At 41.9% G+C, this 21,709-nt stretch overlaps 1 protein-coding gene and 1 long non-coding RNA gene across 4 annotated transcripts in view; one reads left to right on the top strand and one right to left on the bottom strand.

Annotated features, from left to right (window-relative positions):
• Positions 1-692: 692 nt before the first annotated feature.
• Positions 693-21,709, bottom strand: part of LOC130930984 (zinc finger MYM-type protein 4-like) — a 73,921-nt gene continuing 52,904 nt past the window's right edge. Inside the window, exons 31-38 of one of the 2 annotated variants that reach the window (XM_057859389.1) lie at positions 17,597-17,673; positions 13,303-13,432; positions 13,066-13,217; positions 12,854-12,968; positions 12,006-12,263; positions 11,829-11,931; positions 4,580-4,648; positions 693-2,421 (exon numbers count right to left, since the gene is read on the bottom strand). In XM_057859389.1, the coding sequence (XP_057715372.1) occupies positions 2,331-2,421; positions 4,580-4,648; positions 11,829-11,931; positions 12,006-12,263; positions 12,854-12,968; positions 13,066-13,217; positions 13,303-13,432; positions 17,597-17,673 (995 nt within the window). In that variant the 3' untranslated portion in view covers positions 693-2,330. The remainder of the gene's footprint in view (positions 2,422-4,579; positions 4,649-11,828; positions 11,932-12,005; positions 12,264-12,853; positions 12,969-13,065; positions 13,218-13,302; positions 13,433-17,596; positions 17,674-21,709) is intronic. The other variant, XM_057859388.1, reaches the window with a different exon arrangement.
• On the top strand, positions 18,162-19,200 carry LOC130930985 (uncharacterized). 2 transcript variants are annotated; one of them, XR_009067150.1, is made up of 3 exons: positions 18,162-18,232; positions 18,749-18,847; positions 18,912-19,199. It is a non-coding gene; the product is annotated as an uncharacterized LOC130930985 (long non-coding RNA). The 2 variants fall into 2 exon arrangements; XR_009067151.1 differs by lacking the exon at positions 18,162-18,232 and adding an exon at positions 18,576-18,674 and having other exon boundaries at positions 18,912-19,200.

Below are 21,709 nucleotides of genomic sequence, written 5' to 3'. Positions count from 1 at the left end.
GAAACTAAACTTCAAATAGGTTAAATGCAATTAAACAACAAATTTGTCTAGAAATTATAAGGTATCGACAAATAAATAAAGAATTGGCCAAATAAAATTTCATACAAAACTAATAATTTGATAATTCCCAGGTACCGACGTATTGCCATCAAGAGCGGAATACGTCTCCAGCTTATTGACATGAGTCTCCGTGCAATTTGTGCGATGTAGAATAATGGTGCCACCAGGGGTTGGCCAGGCCTGGCCATGGTTCCCCCAATGAATTTGTTGGCCACTGCACGCGCCAGTATAATGTTAGATTGTAGTAGCTGCAGAACTCAAAATGTTGACTGGACTATTATGGACTATGCACATTAACACAATATAATAGTGTACAAAATACAATATAACACAATCAACAAAAGTATATCAGTAGGTGTGTCCTTAAGTCAATCTGACAGTTTTCTACTGGCCTGTTTGTTACTTCAACATAGTAAAAACCTGAAATTATGGCTTTTATTTTTGGTGTGCCACCTCAAGGTTTTAAGTGGCCCCATTTGGCCACCCCTATGAAGAATTTCTGGAGGCGCCACTGATTTGGAATTGGCAGTATAGTATATAGTATAGTATATAGTATAGCGCTACTCCAAAACCTTGTGGTTGTTTCATGATTTACTTGCCTGTGAGTGAACGAGGGCAGGTGTGTTCCATTTACGTTTTTCGCTCCCCCTCCGCCCTCCAAGTGGCTTCCGTGTGACGTCATAGCAAGTGCTTAGGGCAAGTAAGCGAGGGCAACTCACACCGTGATTGGAACGCAGCCTTTGTGAACTGCATTTCAGGGTCATTTTTGGGGCAGGGGTCAAAAATAATGACCACTAATGGAAACAATTCTGCGATAGATGCCTAATCATGTAGCTCTTTGTCACTAGTAGACGTTCAATTTGAAGTGGGAGGGCTGGCAGCAAATGAACCACACTGTGTAATATGTACTTTTCAAATTTAGTTCCAAACAGTCTGTCGCCTTACCCAATAAATGAATGAAGTTAATTCTCTGCTAGCCCTCCCACTTCAAATGGATTGGACGTTTAGTGCTGCCAACGGCAAATACCGAATTAGAAGCATACTGCATGCACACCTAAGGGGTGTTGCTTTTTTGTCTTTATTAAACTGTCACTGAACCAGCTTAATGTAACTAATTTAAAAAAAAAAAAAAAAAGAATTAAAAAAAGTAGAAATGATCATCAATACAACTTTTAGGCAGACTCCAAAATCTTGCTGCTTATTTATTGTTTGACCATTGAAAATATTTTTAAACCTTACAGACCATTATTTATAATACACCTTTAAAAAAAGACTATGCTTCTCTTTGAATGAGAGCAAAGCCACAGGAACGTTAAAAACAAATAAGTCCAATGAAAGAACACCATCACGAAACGCAAAGATGACTCAGGGGATGGATGGATTTACAGAATAAAAAATAGGTATTGGGAAGGACTTCAGGCAAACCAGGCAGAAAAAAAAGAACAGATGTGCTGTTTCGACACTAAATAAGGCCACAAAAGGGACTAAGAAAATGAAAAGGGCAGTATGTTTGATGAATCATTCATCATTCCAAAAATGAGAGGCACTGAGTTTAATCTAGTGTCACACCCCCTCATTCAGCAGCTGATGACAAGAGAGTACATGAATTTTCTTATTATCAACAAGCCTTGGGTGATCAAAACAAAATAATGAACAAGTTATCTATTGGTGCTGGCATTATCCTGCTAAAAAGCACTCTTTCAAAGGGTCATGATTTTAAAACGTTAAGAGAAGACAATCCCACAATCCACGAGTAAAAAATGGTGCTAAAATATTATTCGGTTGAGTGATAAGGACTATTATGTTTTTGGTCTTCAATGACGTTTGATTGACAATATGAAAAAGCACGTCTCTTTACTTATGTCATCATTGAAAGCTGGGAGCTACCAATGTGTCTTGCTCTTCAAAAAAATGTTTTAATTTAATTTTGTATACATTTATATTTTGGGGGGAGGGGCATTCAGTGACAGGATCAGCAACAGTATAAAACAATGTGATGCATGAACAATGCACTAAATGTCACATTGCACAGCTCTATGAGGGCTGCACGAATGAAGTCACTGCATCGCCATCAAATCTGAAAAGATGACAAAAAAAGAAAACTCATAGTAGTCCAAAAACCGAAGATGCCTGTGGACAACTGAGTGTTTGTAGAACGAGGAGGCGACCGCGACCAAGAGTTCCATTTCTCCGTTGTGTCGTTGACAGCATGGCGGCCTGCTTCTTCACATCGTCGCTGTAAACCAGGACTAAGAGGAGGCCGCCTGCTGTTACCGCTGAACCTCTTTGACTGCCAAGATGCGAGTTAGCATGCTCTGCAAAATGGTGTGATGTAGTGCATGAGACGTATACCAGTAGGAACTGTGAGGAAAGAAGAAGAAATACAGTGAAAATGTGTATGAAATGTGTCTACGTTAATGTATTTTGTCCACTTCTAAAACACCCGGATTTATGCAATACATTTTGCCTAAATTGCTTAAATTTTTACATTTGGGACAGATAATGTATCTCAAAAACTATTGCCGATTGAAACTTTTGACCTCAGTTTTCTTTATTAGTGACCCAAAGCGCAAAAATGGCACTGTATTGGTGCAACACTGCTGGCCAAAAGTATTGGCAGCCCTGCAATTCTGTCAGATGATGCTCAATTTCTCCCAGAAAATGATTGCAATTAACAAATGCTTTGGTAGTAATATCTTCATTTATTTTGCTTGCAATGAAAAAACACAAAAGAGAATGAATTTTTTTTTTTTTTTTAAATCATTATCATTTCACACAAAACTCCAAAAATGTGACGGACAAAAGTATTGGCACACTCAGCCTAATACTTGGTCGCACAACCTTTAGACAAAATAACTGCGAACAACCGCTTCTGGTATCCATCAATGAGATTCTTACAATGCTCTGTTGAGATTTTAGACCATTCTTCTTTGGCCAACTGCTCCAGGTCTTGAGATTTATAGGGTGTCTTCTCCAAACTGCCATTTTCAGATCTCTCAACAGGTGTTCTATGGGATTCAGGTCTGGAATCATTGCTGACCACTTTAGAAGTCTCCAGTGCTTTCTCTCAAACTATTTTCTGGTGCTTTTTGAAGTGTGTTTTGGGTCATTGTCCTGCTGGAAGACCCATGACCTCTGAGGGAGACCCAGCTTTCTCACACTGGGCCCTACATTATGCTGCAAAATTTTTAGGTATTCATCAGACCTTATAATGCCATGCACGTGGTCAAGCAATCCAGTGTCAGAGGCAGCAAAGCAACCCCAAAACATCCTTGAAACCGTGAAAGGCCTCGTTTTTTTCCTATAAACTTTATGTTGATGGCTTTTCCCAAAAAGCTCTACTTTTGTCTTATCTGATCAGAAAGCATTCTTCCAAAAGGTTTTTGGCTTTCCCAGGTAAGTTTTAGCAAACTCCAGCCTGGCTTTTTATGTCTTTGGGTCAGAAGTGGGGTCATCCTAGGTATCCTACCATTGAGTCCCTTTTCGTTACCCTCGGACTGCAGGACAGCTTGAACTTGTTTGGATGTTAGTCGAAGTTCTTTATCCACAATCCGCAATTTTTTATGTTGAAATCTCTTGTCAATTTTTTCCCCCGTCCAAATCTAGGAATGTTAGCCACATAGCCATGGGCTTTACACTTATTGATGAGACTGCGCACGGTAGACAGAGGAACATTCAGGTCTTTGGAGATGGACCCGTAGCCTTGAAATTGCCCAGGCTTCCTCACAATTTTTCTTCTCAAATCCTCAGACAGTTCTTTGGTCTTCTATCGTTTCTCCATGCTCAATGTGGTACACACAAGGACGCAGGACAGAGATTGAGTCAACTTTAATCCATTTTAACTGGCTGCAAGTGTGATTTAGTTATTGTCACCACCTGTTATGTGCCACAGATAAGTGAGAAGTGCTGTTAATTACACAAATTAGAGAAGCATCACATGATTTTTCAAAGGGTGCCAATACTTTTGTCCGGCCCTTTTTTGGTGTTTTGTGTAAAATGATAATGATTTATTTTTTTCCCCATTGTCTTTTGTGGTTTTTCATTACAAGCAAAATAAATGAAGATAAAACAACCAAATCATTTGTAATTGCAATCATTTTCTGGGAGAAATCGTGCATTATCTTACAGACTTGCAGGGGTGCCAATACTTTTGGCCAGGAGTGTAAATGGTACTATTAGCCTTTTATAGTGCAAGAGAGATTTTCGGTCACTTAAAAACCTTCACCCTATAAAGACCAGGCATCTACAATACGCATGCAGATATCACATTTTGGGTCATGTCGGCCGCAATATGAACATTTAGTATACCGGTGTGTTCTGCAGGCCAAAGAAGTGTTTAAAATATTTGGGACAGATTGTGGTAAACGTCAGCGCGATGACATCACATACAGTTGCATTCCTTCTAAGTTAAAAAAAGAAAAAGGACATCGTAAAGCTTGCTTTTCAATATAATGCAGAGGAACAGGAGAACACCAGAGCACAAAGAAGCTGCTTAAAATTGCAGAATAAAGTTTCTGACCTTTGTGTGTGGACATTGCGTTCAGGCTGGAGGTAAAACATGTCTGTCCTCTTCAATGCTGTTGGGGGACTATTGAGAAGTGAGACAGAGAAAAATATTAAGATTTGACCTTTTTGGCAAAAGTATGCTAAATAAACAAATACAGTGATCCCTCGCTACTTCATGCTTCAAACTTTGTGCCCACAGTCATCGCAGATTTTTTTTTAATTAAAAAGAGCAAAAAAACAAAACATGAGCTGTCCCAAGCCTATCGGGTAGGCTCACTCTCCCTCCCTCCCTGCTCTTTGTTGCTTATTAAATTTAACAATGATTAATGGATGTTCAATGTTTGTTCTTGCCAGAGAAGCAAATTTCAAAGTCCCCCATGTGTCAATCATCGTTTAACTTGTTAAGCAGTTGTTGTGGCAATTCATTGTGGATAAGTGAGCATTTTGAGTGGATTTGAGTGGACTCACTCAATGAAGCATTCAATAACGCCAAGCATTTTTCTGATATATCCATCCATTATCTTCCGCTTGTTCCGGGGTCGGGTCACGGGGGCAGCAGCTTTAACAGGGAAGCCCAGACTTCCCTCTCCCCAGCCACTTCAACCAGCTCCTCCGGCGGGATCCCAAGGAGTTCCCAGGCCAGCCGAGAGACATAGTCTCTCCAGCGTGTCCTGGGTCGTCCCCGGGGCCTCCCGCCGGTGGGACATGCCCAAAACACCTCTCCAGGGCAAGGCGCCCAGGCCACCTCAGCTGGCTCCTCTCTACGCGGAGGAGTAGCAGCTCGACGCCTAGTCCCTCCCAGATGACCGAGCTTCTCACCCTATCTCTAAGGGAGAGCCCGGACACCCTGCGGAGGTAACTCATTTCGGCCGCTTGTATCTGGGATCTTGTTCTTTCGGTCACGACCCAAAGCTCGTGAACGTAGATCCACTGGTAAATCGAGAGCTTTGCCTTTCGGCTCAGCTCCTTCTTCACCACTACGGACCGGTGCAGAGTCCGCATTACTGCAGACGCTGCACCGATTCGCGTGTCGATCTCCCGCTCCCTTCTACCGTCACTCGTGAACAAGACCCCAAGATACTTGAACTCCTCCACTTGGGGCAGGATCTAATCCCCGACCCGGAGAGGGCACTCCACCCTTTTCCGACCAAAGACCATGGTCTCGGATTTGGAGGTGCTGATCTTCATCCCAACCGCTTCACACTCAGCTGCGAACCGCTCCAGTGAGAGTTGGAGGTCACGGCTTGATGAAGCCAACAGCACTAAATCATCTGCAAAAAGCAGAGATTCAATGCTGAGGTCACCAAACCGGACCCCCTCAACGCTTCGGCTGTGCCTAGAAATTCTGTCCATAAAAATTATGAACAAAATCGGTGACAAAGGGTAGCCTTGGTGGAGTCCAACCCTCACTGAGAACGAATTCGACTTACTGCCGGTAATGCGGACCAAACTCTGACACCGGTCGTACAGGGACCGAACAGCCCTTACCAAGGGGCTCGGTACCCCGTACTCCCGGAGCACCCCCCACAGGACTCCCCGAGGCACATGGTCGAACGCCTTCTCCAGATCCACAAAACACATTTAGACTGATCGGGCGAACTCCCATGCACCCTCGAGGACCCTGCCGAGGGTGTAGAGCTGGTCCACTGTTCCACGGCCGGGACGAAAATGCACAATGCTCCTCCTGAATCCGAGATTCGACTTCTCGGCGGACTCTTCTCTCCAGCACCCCTGAATAGACTTTACCAGGGAGGCTGAGGAGTGTGATCCCTCTATAATTGGAACACACCCTCCGGTCCCCCTTCTTAAAAAGGGGGACCACCACCCCGGTCTGCCAATCCAGAGGCACTGTCCCCGATGTCCACGCGATGTTGTAGAGACGTGTCAGCCACGACACCCCTACAACATCCAGAGCCTTTAGGAACTCCGGGCGGATCTCATCTACCCCCGGAGCCTTGCCACCGAGGAGCTTTCCAACCACCTCAGTGACTTCAACCCCAGAGATCGAAGAGCCCACCTCGGAGTCCCCAGACTCTGCTTCCTCAAAGGAAGGCGTGTCGGTGGAATTGAGGAGGGCCTCGAAGTATTCTCCCCACCGGCTCACGACGTCCCGAGTCGAGGTCAGCAGCACACCATCTTCTCTATACACAGTGTTAATGGTGCACTGCTTTCCTCTCCTCAGGCGCCGGATGGTGGACCAGAATTTCCTCGAAGCCGTCCGGAAGTCGTTTTCCATGGCCTCGCCGAACTCCTCCCATGTCCGGGTTTTTGCCTCGGCGACCGCCAAAGCCGCAGTCCGCTTGGCCAGCCGGTACCTGTCAGCTGCCTCCGGAGTCCCACCGGCCAAAAAGGCCCGATAGGCCTCCTTCTTCAGCTTGACGGCATCCCTTACCGCTGGTGTCCACCAGCGGGTTCGGGGATTGCCGCCACGACAGGCACCAACCACCTTACGGCCACAGCTCTGATCGGCCGCCTCAACAATGGAGGTGCGGAACATAGCCCACTCGGACTCAATGTCCCCCACCTACCCCGGGACAAGGGAGAAGTTCTGCCGGAGGTGGGTGTTGAAACTCTTTCTGACAGGGGATTCTGCCAGACGTTCCCAGCAGACCCTCACAATACGTTTGGGCCTGCCAGGTCTGGCCAGCATCTTCCCCCGCCATCGGAGCCAACACACCACCAGGTGGTGATCAGTTGACAGCTCCACCCCTCTCTTCACCCGAGTGTCCAAAACATGCGGCCGCAAGTCCGATGACACGATTACGAAGTCGATCATCGAACTGCGGCCTAGGGTGTTCTGGTGCCAAGGGCACATATGGACACCCCTATGTTTGAACATGGTGTTCGTTATAGATCAACTGTGACGAGCACAGAAGTCCAATAACAGAACACCACTCGGGTTCTGATCGGGAGGGCCGTTCCTCCCAATCACGCCCCTCCAGGTCTCACTGTCGTTGCCCACGTGAGCGTTGAAGTCCCCCAGGAGAACGAGGGAGTCCCCAGAGGGGGTGCTCTCTAGCACACCCTCCAAGGACTCCAAAAAGGGTGGGTATTCTGAACTGCTGTTCGGTGCATAAGCACAAACAACAGTCAAAACCCGTCCCCCCACCCGAAGGCGGAGGGAGGCTACCCTCTCGTCTACCGGGGTAAACCCCAACGTACAGGCACCAAGCCGGGGGGCAATAAGCATGCCCACACCTGCCCGGCGCCTCTCACCATGGGCAACTCCAGAGTGGAAGAGAGTCCAACCCCTCTCGAGAGGATTGGTACCAGAACCCAAGCTGTGTGTGAAGGAGAGTCCGACTATATCTAGTCGGAACTTTTCTGCCTCACACTCCAGCTCAGGCTCCTTCCCTGCCAGAGAGGTGACATCCCATGTCCCAAGAGTTAGCTTCTGCAGCTGGGGGTCGGACCGCCAAGGCCCCCGCCTTTGGCTGCCGCCCAACTCCGTACGCACCCGACCCCTTTGGCCCCTCCCACAGGTGGTGAGCCCATGGGAAGGGGAACCCACGTTGCCTTTTCGGGCTGAGCCCGGCCGGGCCCCATGGGGACAGGCCCGGCCACCAGACGCTTGCCTTCGAGCCCCACCTCCAGGCCTGGCTCCAGAGGGGGGCCCCGGTAACCCACGTCCGGGCAAGGGAAACTGGGGTTCATTTATGTTGCTCATCAATTTTTTCAATCATTTTTCTGACATATTCTGGTTTAAAAATAATTCAGTGGGACAGTAACATATTAAAAACTTATCAGAATTTTTACATTTGAAGTGCTAAAAAAGATGATGTATATACACATAAAAGTTTTTTTTTTTTTTTAATTATACTTTGTGGGGGAAACAAAGTGAAAAACATGTCATATATATATGGCGGATAACAGACAAGACTGAAAAAGCAGTTTCTGCTCTTGCACTCCTCTCTAAAATAAACAGGGGGAAAAAAAAAAGAAAAAAAAAAAAAAAAAAACCGTTTAAAAGGGTAAATATATGAAAAAGAACATCTTGACCACACCTTGATGTCTGCGATTTCTGCATCGCGACCCTTGTTACATGACCATGTTTCACCCATAAAATCCCCCCAAAATCCAGCTGTGTCTTGACACTTGGTGATATATGCTACATGGAGGTTTTGGATCGTAACAAGTTAAGTCCACGATAATATCTCGTTAAAGTCATGGCATTTATAATTCTGCTCTCGCTTGCTCTCACCTCCAGATAGGGTTTTGCTGTTTAAAAAGATTTTTTTTTTTCCAAAAATACCCTCCAGTTCAAAATTTTTCTTCCCCCCCAAAATTGAGATTTTAAGCTTTCCAATAATGTATCACACATACAGTGGGGCAAATAAGTAGTCAACCACTAATTGTGCAAGTTCTCCCACTTGAAAATATTAGAGAGGCCTGTAATTGTCAACATGGGTAAACCTCAACTATGAGACACATAATGTGGAGAAAAAAAACCCAGAAAATCACATTGTTTGATTTTTAAAGAATTTATTTGCAAATCATGGTGGAAAATAAGTATTTGGTCACTACCAAAAGTTCATCTCAATACTTTGTTATGTACCCTTTGTTGGCAATAACGGAGGCCAAACGTTTTCTGTAACTCTTCACAAGCTTTTCACACACTGTTGCCGGTATTTTGGCCCATTCCTCCATGCAGATCTCCTCTAGAGCAGTTTTGGGGCTGTCGTTGGGCAATACGGACTTTCAACTCCCTCCACAAATTTTCTATGGGGTTGAGATCTGGAGACTGGCTAGGCCACTCCAGGACCTTAAAATGCTTCTTAAGAAGCCACTCCTTTGTTGCCCTGGCTGTGTGTTTGGGATCATTGTCAGGCTGAAAGACCCAGCCACGTCTCATCTTCAATGCCCTTGCTGATGGAAGGAGATTTTCATTCAAAATCTCTCGATACAGGGCCCCATTCATTCTTCCCTTTACACAGATCAGTCGTCCTGGTCCCTTTGCAGAAAAACAGCCCCAAAGCATGATGTTTCCACCCCCGTGCTTCACAGTGGGTATGGTGTTCTTCGGATGCAATTCAGTATTCTTTCTCCTCCAAACACGAGAACCTGTGTTTCTACCAAAAAGTTCTATTTTGGTTTCATCTGATCATAACACATTCTCCCAGCCCTCTTCTGGATCATCCAAATGCTCTCTAGCGAACCGCAGACGGGCCTGGACATGTACTGGCTTTAGCAGGGGGACACGTGTGGCAGTGCAGAATTTGAGTCCCTGGCGGCGCATTGTGTTATTGATAGTAGCCTTTGTTACTGTGGTCTCAGCTCTCTGTAGGCCATTCACTAGGTCCCCCCCGTGAGGTTCTGGGTTTTTTGCTCACTGTTCTCGTTATCATTTTGACGCCACGGGGTGAGATCTAGCCTGGAGCCCCAGATCGAGGGAGATTATCAGTGGTCTTGTATGTCTTCCATTTTCTAATAATTGCTCCCACAGTTGATTTCTTTACACCAAGCGTTTTACCTATTGCAGATTCAGTCTTCCCAGCCTGGTGCAGGTCTACAATTTTGTCTCTGGTGTCCTTAGACAGCTCTTTAGTCTTGGCCATAGTGGAGTTTGGAGTGTGACTGACTGACATTGTGGACAGGTGTCTTTTATACTAATAATGAGTTAAAACAGGGGCCATTAATACAGGTAAGTAGAGTGGAGCCTCGTTAGACCTTGTTAGATCTCTTTGACAGCCAGAAATCTTGCTTGTTTGTAGGTGACCAAATACTTACTTTCCAATCTAATTTGGAAATAAATTCTTTAAAAATCAAACAATGTGATTTTCAGTTTTTTTGTTTTTTCCCCCCAAATTCTGTCTCTCATGGTTGAGATTTACCCATGTTGACAATTACAGGCCTCTCTAATCTTTTCAAGTAGGAGAACTTGCACAGTTGGTGGTTGACTAAATACTTATTTGCCCCACTGTACGTATCGGACAATATTGAAATTTGGCCAAATTGGGGGACTCAGAGCGGAACTTCAAGTCACCTGAGTGTTTTCTGCCATATATCTTTCCAGTGCTAAATCTGAATAAACACACTGAACACACCCAAAAAAAAAAACTTACAAAACAAAAAGCGTTTTTTCACTTATCACGGCGGGTTCTGGTCCCCATTAACCGGGAAAAACAAGGGACCACTGTATAAGTTAATTAAAGCATTGAAAAATTGAGCGTTTTCACTATCCCTTACTTTTTTAAAAACCACGTTAAAAACCTAGTTTTCCTGTTGTATTATGGGCAAAGACATTCTCGTCATGAGCCTAGTAAAAACTTTTAAAAACTTAAGCTGGACTGGACTCTGAAATCGCAGAGTTCAAAATGTGTGTGTGTGTGTGTGTGGGGGGGTGTTGGCTTTTGGTCCGGAAATTACAGCACATTTTGTATGGTTTTCTGTGTGGGTTAATGATCTATTGTAAAGCTATTTAACACCAACGTTCGTTCATTCATTTAATGAAGGAATACAGGTAGTCCTTGGGTTACAACAGACCCGACTAACGCAATTTCAACTTTATGACGCCTGCATCTCGTTGTATTTGTTTTTTTTTAATGTTGACTTTTGCTTTGTAATGCATGCTTTTATTTTGGCGCAGGAAGCGAACGTATTTACAGACGCGCCCGCCCACCCCGCATACAGAGAGCAGCCAAGTGAAAGAGGTGACAGCCTGCGTGCACATTTTTTGCTTGTGAAGCATCCAGAGGCGACGGCTGTATAGAACACGTTTTGGACTGCTTATTGTGCATTCTCAATTGTGGTCGAATATTTGGGGCGTGTTTATGTGATTGTTTTTGATGATGCGCGGATGCTAACTGATGATGCTAATCGTTTGTTACTGCTGCAATAGCAACTACAAATTTGACTTTGCTGTTACTGAAAATGAGACTGATTTAATTTCATTTTATTTTAGTTCAACTCTGCAAGTGTTGATGTCATGAGCAGCTGAATAAAGTCAGCAAACCACACGGACGTATGACATCGTCATTTTGGAGCTTAGCTCACTGTCTAGCTAGGACTTAACGCCAACATTCTGGCAAGGACAGTACAATGATGTAATAATACATGTTTTTGGATAGTTTTTTTTTTGTGATTTAGAGGGTGTTTTACGGTATTTACCGTAAAAGGTTAATCCAGACTTACGAGGAAATCTGAGTTACATCGCCAGCCTCGGAACGGAACTCGTTCGTAAACCGGGCACTCCATGAATATTGTATTTAGCGCTCTGGAATGTTTGCATGATGATTGGCAAGGTTTGTGTGTTTGGGCCTTACCATCTCGAGAGATAGAACTCATATAGTCTGACTGGACAGTGCAGGGGATTGGTAACATTTTCTTCTATCTCCATGTCACCATCTTCATTTTTTTTCATTCGCTCTGAAACAATAAACAGTGACTAAGTGGAATGTTTTTCAACAATAGCAATTAATCTAAATTTCGTTAAAAGGTACCAGTCTCTACACGTCCTGGAGTAGCCGCAATGCTTTGCTGGTATCTGAGGTAGAGGACTTTTCCCGCTCGACTGCAGGGTTTGGTGTGCAAACTAAAGTTGGCAAAAGAGAGGCTTTGGTGCTGCGCCACAGTGGTGAAGTGGAAGTTCTTGGTGTAGAAGAAAAGAAGTGTGTTCAGCAATACGATGGGGGAGTAGGCGCCCAGCTGCTTGCACTCCCATAAGAAGGACTCCTCAACTCGAGAGGACATAAGGCTTCCTGCAAGGGGAGATTGTAATTGTGTTAAATCAGTACATATCTCTGTAAAAAAAAATTTAATCATCCCCCCAAAAAAACAATGTTAATATTGTATTGTTGTGAAATTGGTCATTTGTACCCCGACATGATATGGAAAAATCTTAAATGAGTTCAATTTTAGGTTAAAACTATATACAGTGCTTGTACTCGCTCCATTGTGCTAGATAACAACAATAAAAAGGCCATTGTAGAAAATTTCGGAAAAATACATTATGAGCAAAATGACTGTGATAAACGCTTTTTATCTAGTAAAATTTCATTGTGCTGAAAAACGACATTATGAAATAAAAAGGCTATTGTGAAAAAAGGCATTATTGAAATAAAAAAACTGAAAAATGCTTTTTATCTTGTAGAATCTTTCATAATAATATTGTTTTAACATCTATAGGCCACATTACACAATTTGTCATTTAACAAAGGGTATTTACTTCAAAATGTTTTTATTTATTTAATTTTGACCCTTTTGGGCTTCAATAGCCTCTATGTTCGGTACCATTATGAGTTCACGACATTTGATTATAGTCGGAACAGCTTTCCATAAGTGAACATACCATTGGGCAGCTGTTTAGGTTTCCAAAGTCGTAGCATCCCAGAGATCTCCAATGCAAACTGACTGTACAGCTCATCTGTGAAAATGTTTTCTATGCGGCCCTTCATAAACAGATACTGCTTGCACAAAGAAAGAAAAATGCAAACCGTAGACAAAAGGTCAGGATAAAGTGAAACATCATGAGCAAGAGGAGCTTTGAATTAATCCGTGTACCTGTTGTATCCCCAGGCAGAGGTAGAAAATGCTGTCAGGGCTGTAGGCCTCACCGTTTGGCCTACGCACTTCTTTTACAAAGCAAGACAGAGCATAGCTCAGCTCAGCAGAATCACACTGAAGAATTTCCTCTTTAACAACCACTGGATTGGCTAAAAAAGGAAAAGACTGAGCTATGACCAAAAACACCCAAAAACCTTAACAAGGGAACAGAAAAAGACCAGCATTCTTGCTTACATCTTTTAGAATGCATGTTGTGTTGCTGCACCCAGCATTTCCATGCTTTAACACCATACATGTAGTTCAATTCGAAGCTGACTGGCGTCAAAGCAGCGGTGCTGTCCACTGAGCCAGTTCGTCTTCGACCCTGTATCAATAGAAATGCAATGAATAACGGAAAGTTTATAGTGAGATGATTTTAAAGAGAACATTTAAGAACAGACACATTGACTTCCAAATACCAATGACCTATTGGCTATATGCGATTCTCTACGTTTCTTCTTTAAATAAAGCTGGCTAAAAGTAAAAAACAAAAACCTATAAATCATGCTGTAAAACAACCGGCAGCAACATTTCCATGGGACCTTAAGTCAACCTTTTTGTTTTTTTTTTGGTGAAGAATTTTTGTGCCACCACTGCAAACATTAGTATTCTGGTAAGTGAATTTGTATAATTATATGAATTACAATCATTATTCTAACAGACCAAAGTTTATGTCCACCCTCTCGAATGTCAATGACAATGTTCCAACAGCGTACCGCACAAATCTTTAGACCGTGACGTCGCCATCGTAACGCGGAAGTGGGACATTATAGACACGCCCCCGCATTTAAACCACATTATTTTTGCTTGTTTTCTCCGGTAATCGTTCAAGAAAGAACATGCCGATTAAACACTGCTGTTATGGAACGTGTAGAAACGATCCTTGACATTAAGACATTCGAAGGATGTTTTCTTCATACATTTCCCGAAAGCAAATAACTGAAGAAAAAATGTGAAGAATGGATCAACTTGCGCGGACGTCCAAAAGACCAGTTTAACGCCAGCAAGGTGAAGCCATTCACATTTCATATGCAGTCAACATTTTGTTGGGGGCCAAGATCCTTCAGAGGATGAAGAGGTAAGCCATTTTGATATTTTTACTTATTTGTTAGCGTGGCTGTTTCTTTCTGACAAAGAATGACCTGAAAAAAATTAAAATGGTGTCTGACTGCCACTGTTACCTTTTCTGTTGTAAAATAAAACAACTTTAGTAAAGGGAAGTGTAAATAAAATATAGAATTAAGATTTGTTATTGATGAAAAAATTAAAAGTGTTCGTTGGCTGTCACTGAGTAGCATTTGCGATCGCTGCACAAAAATAGAAATGTAAATTGCCCCCAAGAACGGTCGGAGACGTAAGACAACCAGGGGATATAATATATAAAAAAGACAGCGCATATGGTAATAAAAGATAGATTGTTGAAACAGGAGAATGTCATTGTCAGTGGCGTAAGGCAATGCACACAAGAAAAAGGTGTTGATAAAAAACACATTTGTATGTTCTTCCACATCTTTACCAGTGAATTTGGCACCAGGGACATTATTTTCAGACAGAATTGGCAGGTTTAGCTCACTAAACATCTTGTTCGTACACTATTTACATTCATTTACTACTAGGGACAAACGGGAGGTTGACCCGCCAAGCCACAATTGCTAACGTCATTAATATTGAAGCGCAAAAGTGACATGTTGCTTGTGGTACGCCATCAACGACAACGATAGTAACGATAGTGAAAATATTTCGTCAATGAACACTTTTTTAATGAATGAATGACTTTATTGTCATTGTCATCATCATCATCATAATCATTGATAGTTTCAGAATGTGGAATTTGCCCGAGAAAGACGATGACAGACAAAGGAAAGAAGGGGAAAAGCATATGCTTATCGATACCCGTCCCCCAACAACCCGGGACGCACAGTCAAAATTTAGTTTTAGTGTTTGATATTCTTTCACCTTGCAATGTTAAATAAAAAGCTTTCAAATACATTAGAATTACATTCTACTTCATCATAGAAGTGTCCAACTTTAACATACACTAACGCTCAATAAAACTACTTATCTATTTTTACAAGACACTACATTGTACATTCCATAAAACACCTATCAAACTATCACATTACTTCAGCAGTGCATCTCCAGTGATAGGTATAATTCATTGTGTGGTAAATGATAGCTGTCTCAAGCACTGGCGTCAACGAATAAACTACAAACAAGATTGGCAGAATATAACAAATCAAAAAACAAAAACAAAGATATAAAGAGCTGTTTTCTTTTGCAAGTGTTGATAAGCATCTTGGTCATCCAAGGTTTGTTTTGCATTCTTTGTCTCGTGGGAGTCAACTTAATCAGGCAGTGCTTATCGTGCTGAAGTGTATTCATAAGCACCCATAAGCTGCATTCACATTGTTTGCATTGTAAACATTTCAGTCTTGAGTTTAGAGATCTTTTTTCATGTTTTCAATGTTTTGATCAGTTCTAATTCTTTTGTACACTGTCTTTGTCGGATTTACGCAGTGGTTGCGTGGAGTGTAGTTTGTGAAGATAGGCAGATGGTCGGTGATATCATAGCAATGTTGTATCCGTGCAAATTAAAGTCAGTTTCTTTGTTTTCCCTAAGCCGGGTTTCTGAGACGGCAATAACATCAAACTTGTTATTAAAGCTCTGTGTAGTACTGTTCCGCTGTGTAGTACTTACAGTTGTTCGACATGTTATTGTAAAAGTTGAGGTCAGGATCAAGATTATCAGTTGGGTCATCATGGTACTCATCAATCTGGTCATCCAGAAAGGTGGTAACAGGTGTCATCATTAATTTTCGAATGAGGTCAGCTCTTCCAGGCTTCTCACAACTCTTATCTTCATGTCTTGCGACTTGACAAGGATTTTGCAATCAGAGACCCAGGTGCTGGCAATTTTCCCCTCTTTTTTGAGTTGACGTGCTTTTCTCGCTATTTGGGCATTTCTGCGAGTCAAGTTGTCATTCAGAAAAATCTTTGTTCCTTTCAGGTGGTGGCGCTGGTCAAGCAAGGCAACCTTGCTCTTGTGGTCTGCCAACTTCACGACCACCATCGCCGGGTCCCCCCCCCCCAGTTGGGAGCAGAAAGCAGTGGCGGATGTCCTGCGGGTCCACCTTTATTCCAAATTCTTGCAGCTTGGCAATTGCCTGTTGAGCCACAGGTGGGCTAGCTGCCTCGGCATATGATCTGGGCGTCAGTTGTAATCCAGAGATGATGAGATCATTTGCGCGTCTTCCTTGGTCGAGATCATCAGCCAGAATTTCCAGCCTTTTGATGCGAGCCTCCTTCTCCTCAATCAATTGCTTGAGCTTCACGTTTTCAGCGCGCATCAACTGTAATTCTTTCATGACTTCCTGATTCTGGCCTTGAATCAGGTTAGTCAGAGAAGCCTCCAGGTTCGTCAGAGGGGCCAGAGAGGCCACTATTTTCTGGATGGAAGATTTAACTTCATCGAGATCCTCAGGTTTCAGAGTTTTCCGAGCCATACTGGAGTCGTATTTTTCAGGCTGGTCCCGGCCCTGAGCGCTTATCAGTCAAGATAGGAGCGTGCCCTTCAGGAGCTCAGAATGCGCGTCTGTACAGTTCGAGCAGTGAGAGCATGACGATGAGACGATAACGAGGTAAAACGTGTTTTGGGAGACTAAAACATAATGAAACAAATGCCAGTTTTCGTCTGACGAGACGAGAACGAGAAAAAAATGCGGCATAGTTTCTGTCACATGTTCACAATGTGTGACATTTAATGTGTAGTTAGCCTGCACCGTAGCACTGTCTGGTTGTGTTACACGTGACGTGCTGCCCCTCCCACCGACTCACCAGTGTCGTCTCCTGTCCTCCAGCTTGGACACACAGTAAGATGTGTTCTTTTATCTTGGCCATAGAGCATATACAATGTTGCTTTGGCCTTCAAAGGTCTGAGCTAAGTGATCATCACACACTAAATATAACTCGTAGCGCTAGCATAGCATTCGCGTTAGCATTGGGCTAATGCTAACAGCAAGCGTCTGCTTAAACTTTCAGACAATTTTTAAATGTTTTTTATACATACAGTTCTTGGTGTCCAGGTGGGTACAACTCATTGAAAATAATATACTGTTTTCCTGCGGAGTGTGTATTATCATCAAGTTGGCGTTGTCCTTGTAGATTCTACAATATGTGCTCGTCTGTCAATGTTCATTCGAAATAGTTGGAAACCTTTATTTTTTATTTTATTTTATTATTTTTTTAATTTTACAGATGAAAACATTTTTAGTAAACGTCGACTAAAACTAGACAAAACTAGTCTTGAGTTTTCATCAAAAAACACTAGATGAAGACAAACACTAATAAGTATTATCGCCCAAAAGACGAAGACGAAAATTAAAAGGGCTGCCAAAAACAACACTGATTCATTATTTTGTTACAGGAAGCTGATAGGAGAGGGGTATATTAAAATATACTGCAGCGCTGCCGGTCAGTGGTGCCTTCTTACCCGCTTCCGACCAGAAAAACCCTCTCGAGGTCTTTTCACTCCTCGCTGGGGGGTTGATGTCTTCAGCTCTGACGGATCTTCAAAAACAACAAAGAAAAATCCATAACATTAACTGGCAACGGACAAAACCAAAAATGTTTTGTTGGTCAAATAAAACTCCAATTTGTTTATTTGCCAATTAGACAGTGACTGATAATTAAAACAGTCCTAAATAAGGATAAGCCTCTTACTGTGTCACAAATCATAGTTAAGTCTTCGTGATCAGATGACAGATTTAATGTAGCATTGCACAGCTAGATTCCTGTAGTCTGGTCAGTGTAAGGTTGTTGTACTTTGTTTTGATGAACAGCCTAGTGTTGTCTCAGTGTATTCTGAACCCTCACTAGACTAGTAACAGTGCCTTGACTGTTCTCTGGGTTCATCACTTCAGATTAAACCTGTAATTACACCACCCGAACGAGAGGAGTCTGGCTGCAGCCCGCCTCTCTCAGTACCCTGCGCCGCTCTTCTCAGTACCCATCCCGCAGACAGGAAATGACGCAATACCGCAGCTCTCAGTCCCCTCAGACCGGAAATGTCGTCAACCCTTGCGACGAAAACAAGTTACGTTATTTCACCTCTCGCGAAGAAAACACGGTAAATGGCCGCACTGAAAAAAAGTTTTTTAAAAGCGTATGCATGTTTAAAAATGTTAAATAGTTAAACAACACTTGCGGTGAAAATATGAAGTGTTTATTCTGAGTTGAAAAGACCGTACTTATATCTAGTATTCTTAATGTAATGTAAATAATGTCTTCCTTTACTAACTGCATGTGACTTTGCTCTACTTATATTGTTTAATACGTACTGATGAATTCAGCAGCGATTTGGCTAATGCTGCTAATGCTTTTTACTTTTTTTTTTTCACAATGAACAGTCTTCTTTGTGCATTATATTGCACTCTTATTTTTCATTATGTACATGCCTGCAATTCGCAGCTCGCTGTTTTTGTTGTTGTATGGTATTGTTGTTTTGCCTTCATTTGTTTTGTCTGGTCCTTTGTAGTTTGAATGTTGTCACATGATCCAAATAGGACAAGGTTGTAATTTTTTCTTGATATTGTTACTCTGCTTAGCTATATATTTTTTCATTATTTTGTTTTTTTTTTACTAGCTCCAAGATCACCACCCCATTGGGAAGAAACTAAATCACGACCCCCAAATGGTAGTCTTCCCATGCAGATACAGGGATGTCACACAGATCCAAATGGAAGTAAGTAGCATAAGTAGTAATGTACTTTAGATTTTGGACTGTGCTGAACACTTTTTTTTGATAGACATCGAACACTGTAAAACCCACTGTGCAGACAGGACCAATGGTGACAATATAAGACCATGCCGAGCTTCATGGACGGTTCAAACTCATCCTGCCCAGGAACGGCTGGTATGTTTTTATGTCTGAGACAAATGTTGTGCTCAGTGGAAATCTGGATAGGCTTATTATTCCTTATATTAGTTAACAATTGGACATAATTGATTATTTACTCTTTGTTTATTTAACCAATCAACATTCTCATTAGCTTATGCAAATTTTGAATATAAAGAGGCCAGAAATGGTGTTGATTGTCTAAAAAAAGAAAGTTTGATTGACACGTGCTGACTTTTGGAACGTTGGCCTGAACAATGAAATGGAATCAACTGTGAATTTTGAGGATTTAGTTTCTCTAAAGAACAATGTCACTTGTACAATTAAGTAAAATGTAACTTTTGTGTTTGTTTTTTTGCAGATATGAAATGCATATTTATAACTTGTCTAAGAAGTAGCTCATTCAAAGGTATAAAAAAGTATTTTTTGGCGTGTGTAGGATATTATTTTAACTATGTAGCCTACAGAATGCTTGTATGGGCTCATGTAGGTGTCTGCGTACGTTTGTATTTATATAACATATGTCTGTGTGTATAGATTATGTATTTTTCAGGGAAGGACCATATTTGTGGCTGACCCCTATGTTGTTGCAACATGGTGAAAGCCTACAGGATGTGACCCACACATGCATTTGCCTGTAAGGCTGATTAGTAACAACTATAACTTGGAGCATTGGTTCATTTTCAAAGAACAGTCAAATCATAACAAATTAAATGATCCAAATTCCAATTATTTATGGGAAGAAAAACAGATCCAATCATGAGATCAGAGAACTATTGTTATCTCTAATGAAATTCAGTATCCATTCATATTGGCATGGCGTTTCCATGATGATCCAGAATAGCCTTGTTTGGTTTTGAAGGTATGTTCCAGTCGATCCTTTTATGTTGCCCCTTCAATTAAAGCAGAATTGCACTCCAGATGATTCATCCAATCATTTGAAGCAAAATTCTAAAATGCCACTCTAAAATTGCGAATGTTTTGTTTCAAGGGCGTTGGCCCGGTCTCAACATTGGTAGGGACGAATATAATGCAAATAAGGTTGCTCAAAAGTTGGTGGGGACAACTTTAGCATCCTGAAAAGTTGGTCGTGTTATGTCCCTACCGTCCCTATGCAAACCTACGCCCTTGTTTTGTTTGCATGAATCATTTAAACCTGACTGGTTGGTGTTCTTATGCATGGAAACACGTTTGTAATTGTTTAACTACTGTATTTAATATAAACCTATATTTTCAATTGCAGAAAACGTTGACAGTCAATCAACTGGGGGACATGGAAAGAGAGGATTGGAAGTGAAATAGAGGTATTTGTAAAAGTGTGTATATTCATTGATTCAAAACTTGAAGGAAGTGACTCGGTTAAATTTTTACGTTAGGGTTTTCCGGGACAGCCATAGGGGAAGGACTGTGGCATCTTCATGTTGATGGTAGGTGAGTTTAACTGTCCAATTTTGTCCTCTGTGATATTTGTATTCATTTATCCATTTGTAATATGCTCTTTGCACTGTTCTGGATGCTCTCTTTGAGTTTAACCATTGTAAAATGAAGTTCACCGAATCATTCAAATTGGGCTACAAAATATCCTTGTCGTTATTCTTTATTTACACTTGTTTTTAATTTTTGTTAGACTGATATGCCAACTCTGAGGAAGTGGTGGTGTATATTGCTAGTGGACAATTTCAAACTTGGGTGCATGGTAAGTCTTTGAAACTGTTGATATGGCATTCATAGGAAAGTAGGTGCACAGCACCTTAATTCTTTGTTGGAAAATGTGGAATACTTATTTTTTAATTTTTTCAACTTATGTGAGCCACAGGAAAGAGTTTGCCCATTGGACAGATGAGGCAAAAGCATTACTGCAGGGTGAAGTGCCACCAGTCTATCAGTTACAGAAATGAAATTTGAATATAATTGCTGAGGTCAGCTTTTAAAGACTTTTTAGTGTCCATTACTCTGACGCACTTTTGAACACGCCCCCCTTTATTCACTGATTTATTTTTAGGAAGAGGTGCAACCACAGCTCCTTCAAGTTAGTGGTGGGCCACTCCAAAAAGATATGGTGGGAAAAATGGTAAGATTGTTTATATACCTAGTTTAATGCAATGCCTGAAAAGAAAAATCAAGTATAAAATTAACAAAGTATCATTTTTATTTTACTTATGTAATATTCAAATAGCTCTTTTCTTTCTCTTTTCCAATGAACAGTTTTCGAAAAAGGATTGTGCAAGACAGCACAAAAGCCTCAGACAGGGCTGGGGGGGGGGGGGGGGGGGGTGGAATCAATGCAGTAGGAGTTCCCAAGCATCCTGCAGATGGAAGAGGATGAGCACGAACTACAATGTCTTGGAGCCATTCAAGTTCTGTTTCAACCATCTGGAAGATGGATATACCTTTTTTGAGGAGATTGTTGACTAAAGAAAATATCTGGTATTCTCTCAATAATAATAAAAAATAAACTAAAAAAATAAAGTTTACCACATTAGAACTGGTTGTATTGAGTTCATTTTTCTACACTTATAAATTAGTTGTTGTTTTTTTCTTTTATCCGAGATGTTAGTTGTAGGTAGTTTTAATTACCTGTGATGAAGGCGGGAGTGCTTGCCGAAAAATGTCAGGTAATTAAAACAACCTACAACTATTGTCTGGGATAAAAGAAAAAAACAACTAACACATGATAACTATTTTGTCATTTCTGTTTGAAATAAAGGT

The sequence above is a fragment of the Corythoichthys intestinalis genome, chromosome 15 (genome assembly GCF_030265065.1).
Source record: "Corythoichthys intestinalis isolate RoL2023-P3 chromosome 15, ASM3026506v1, whole genome shotgun sequence".
NCBI classification, from domain to species: domain Eukaryota; kingdom Metazoa; phylum Chordata; class Actinopteri; order Syngnathiformes; family Syngnathidae; genus Corythoichthys; species Corythoichthys intestinalis.
This window is presented reverse-complemented; position numbering and strand designations above follow the sequence as displayed.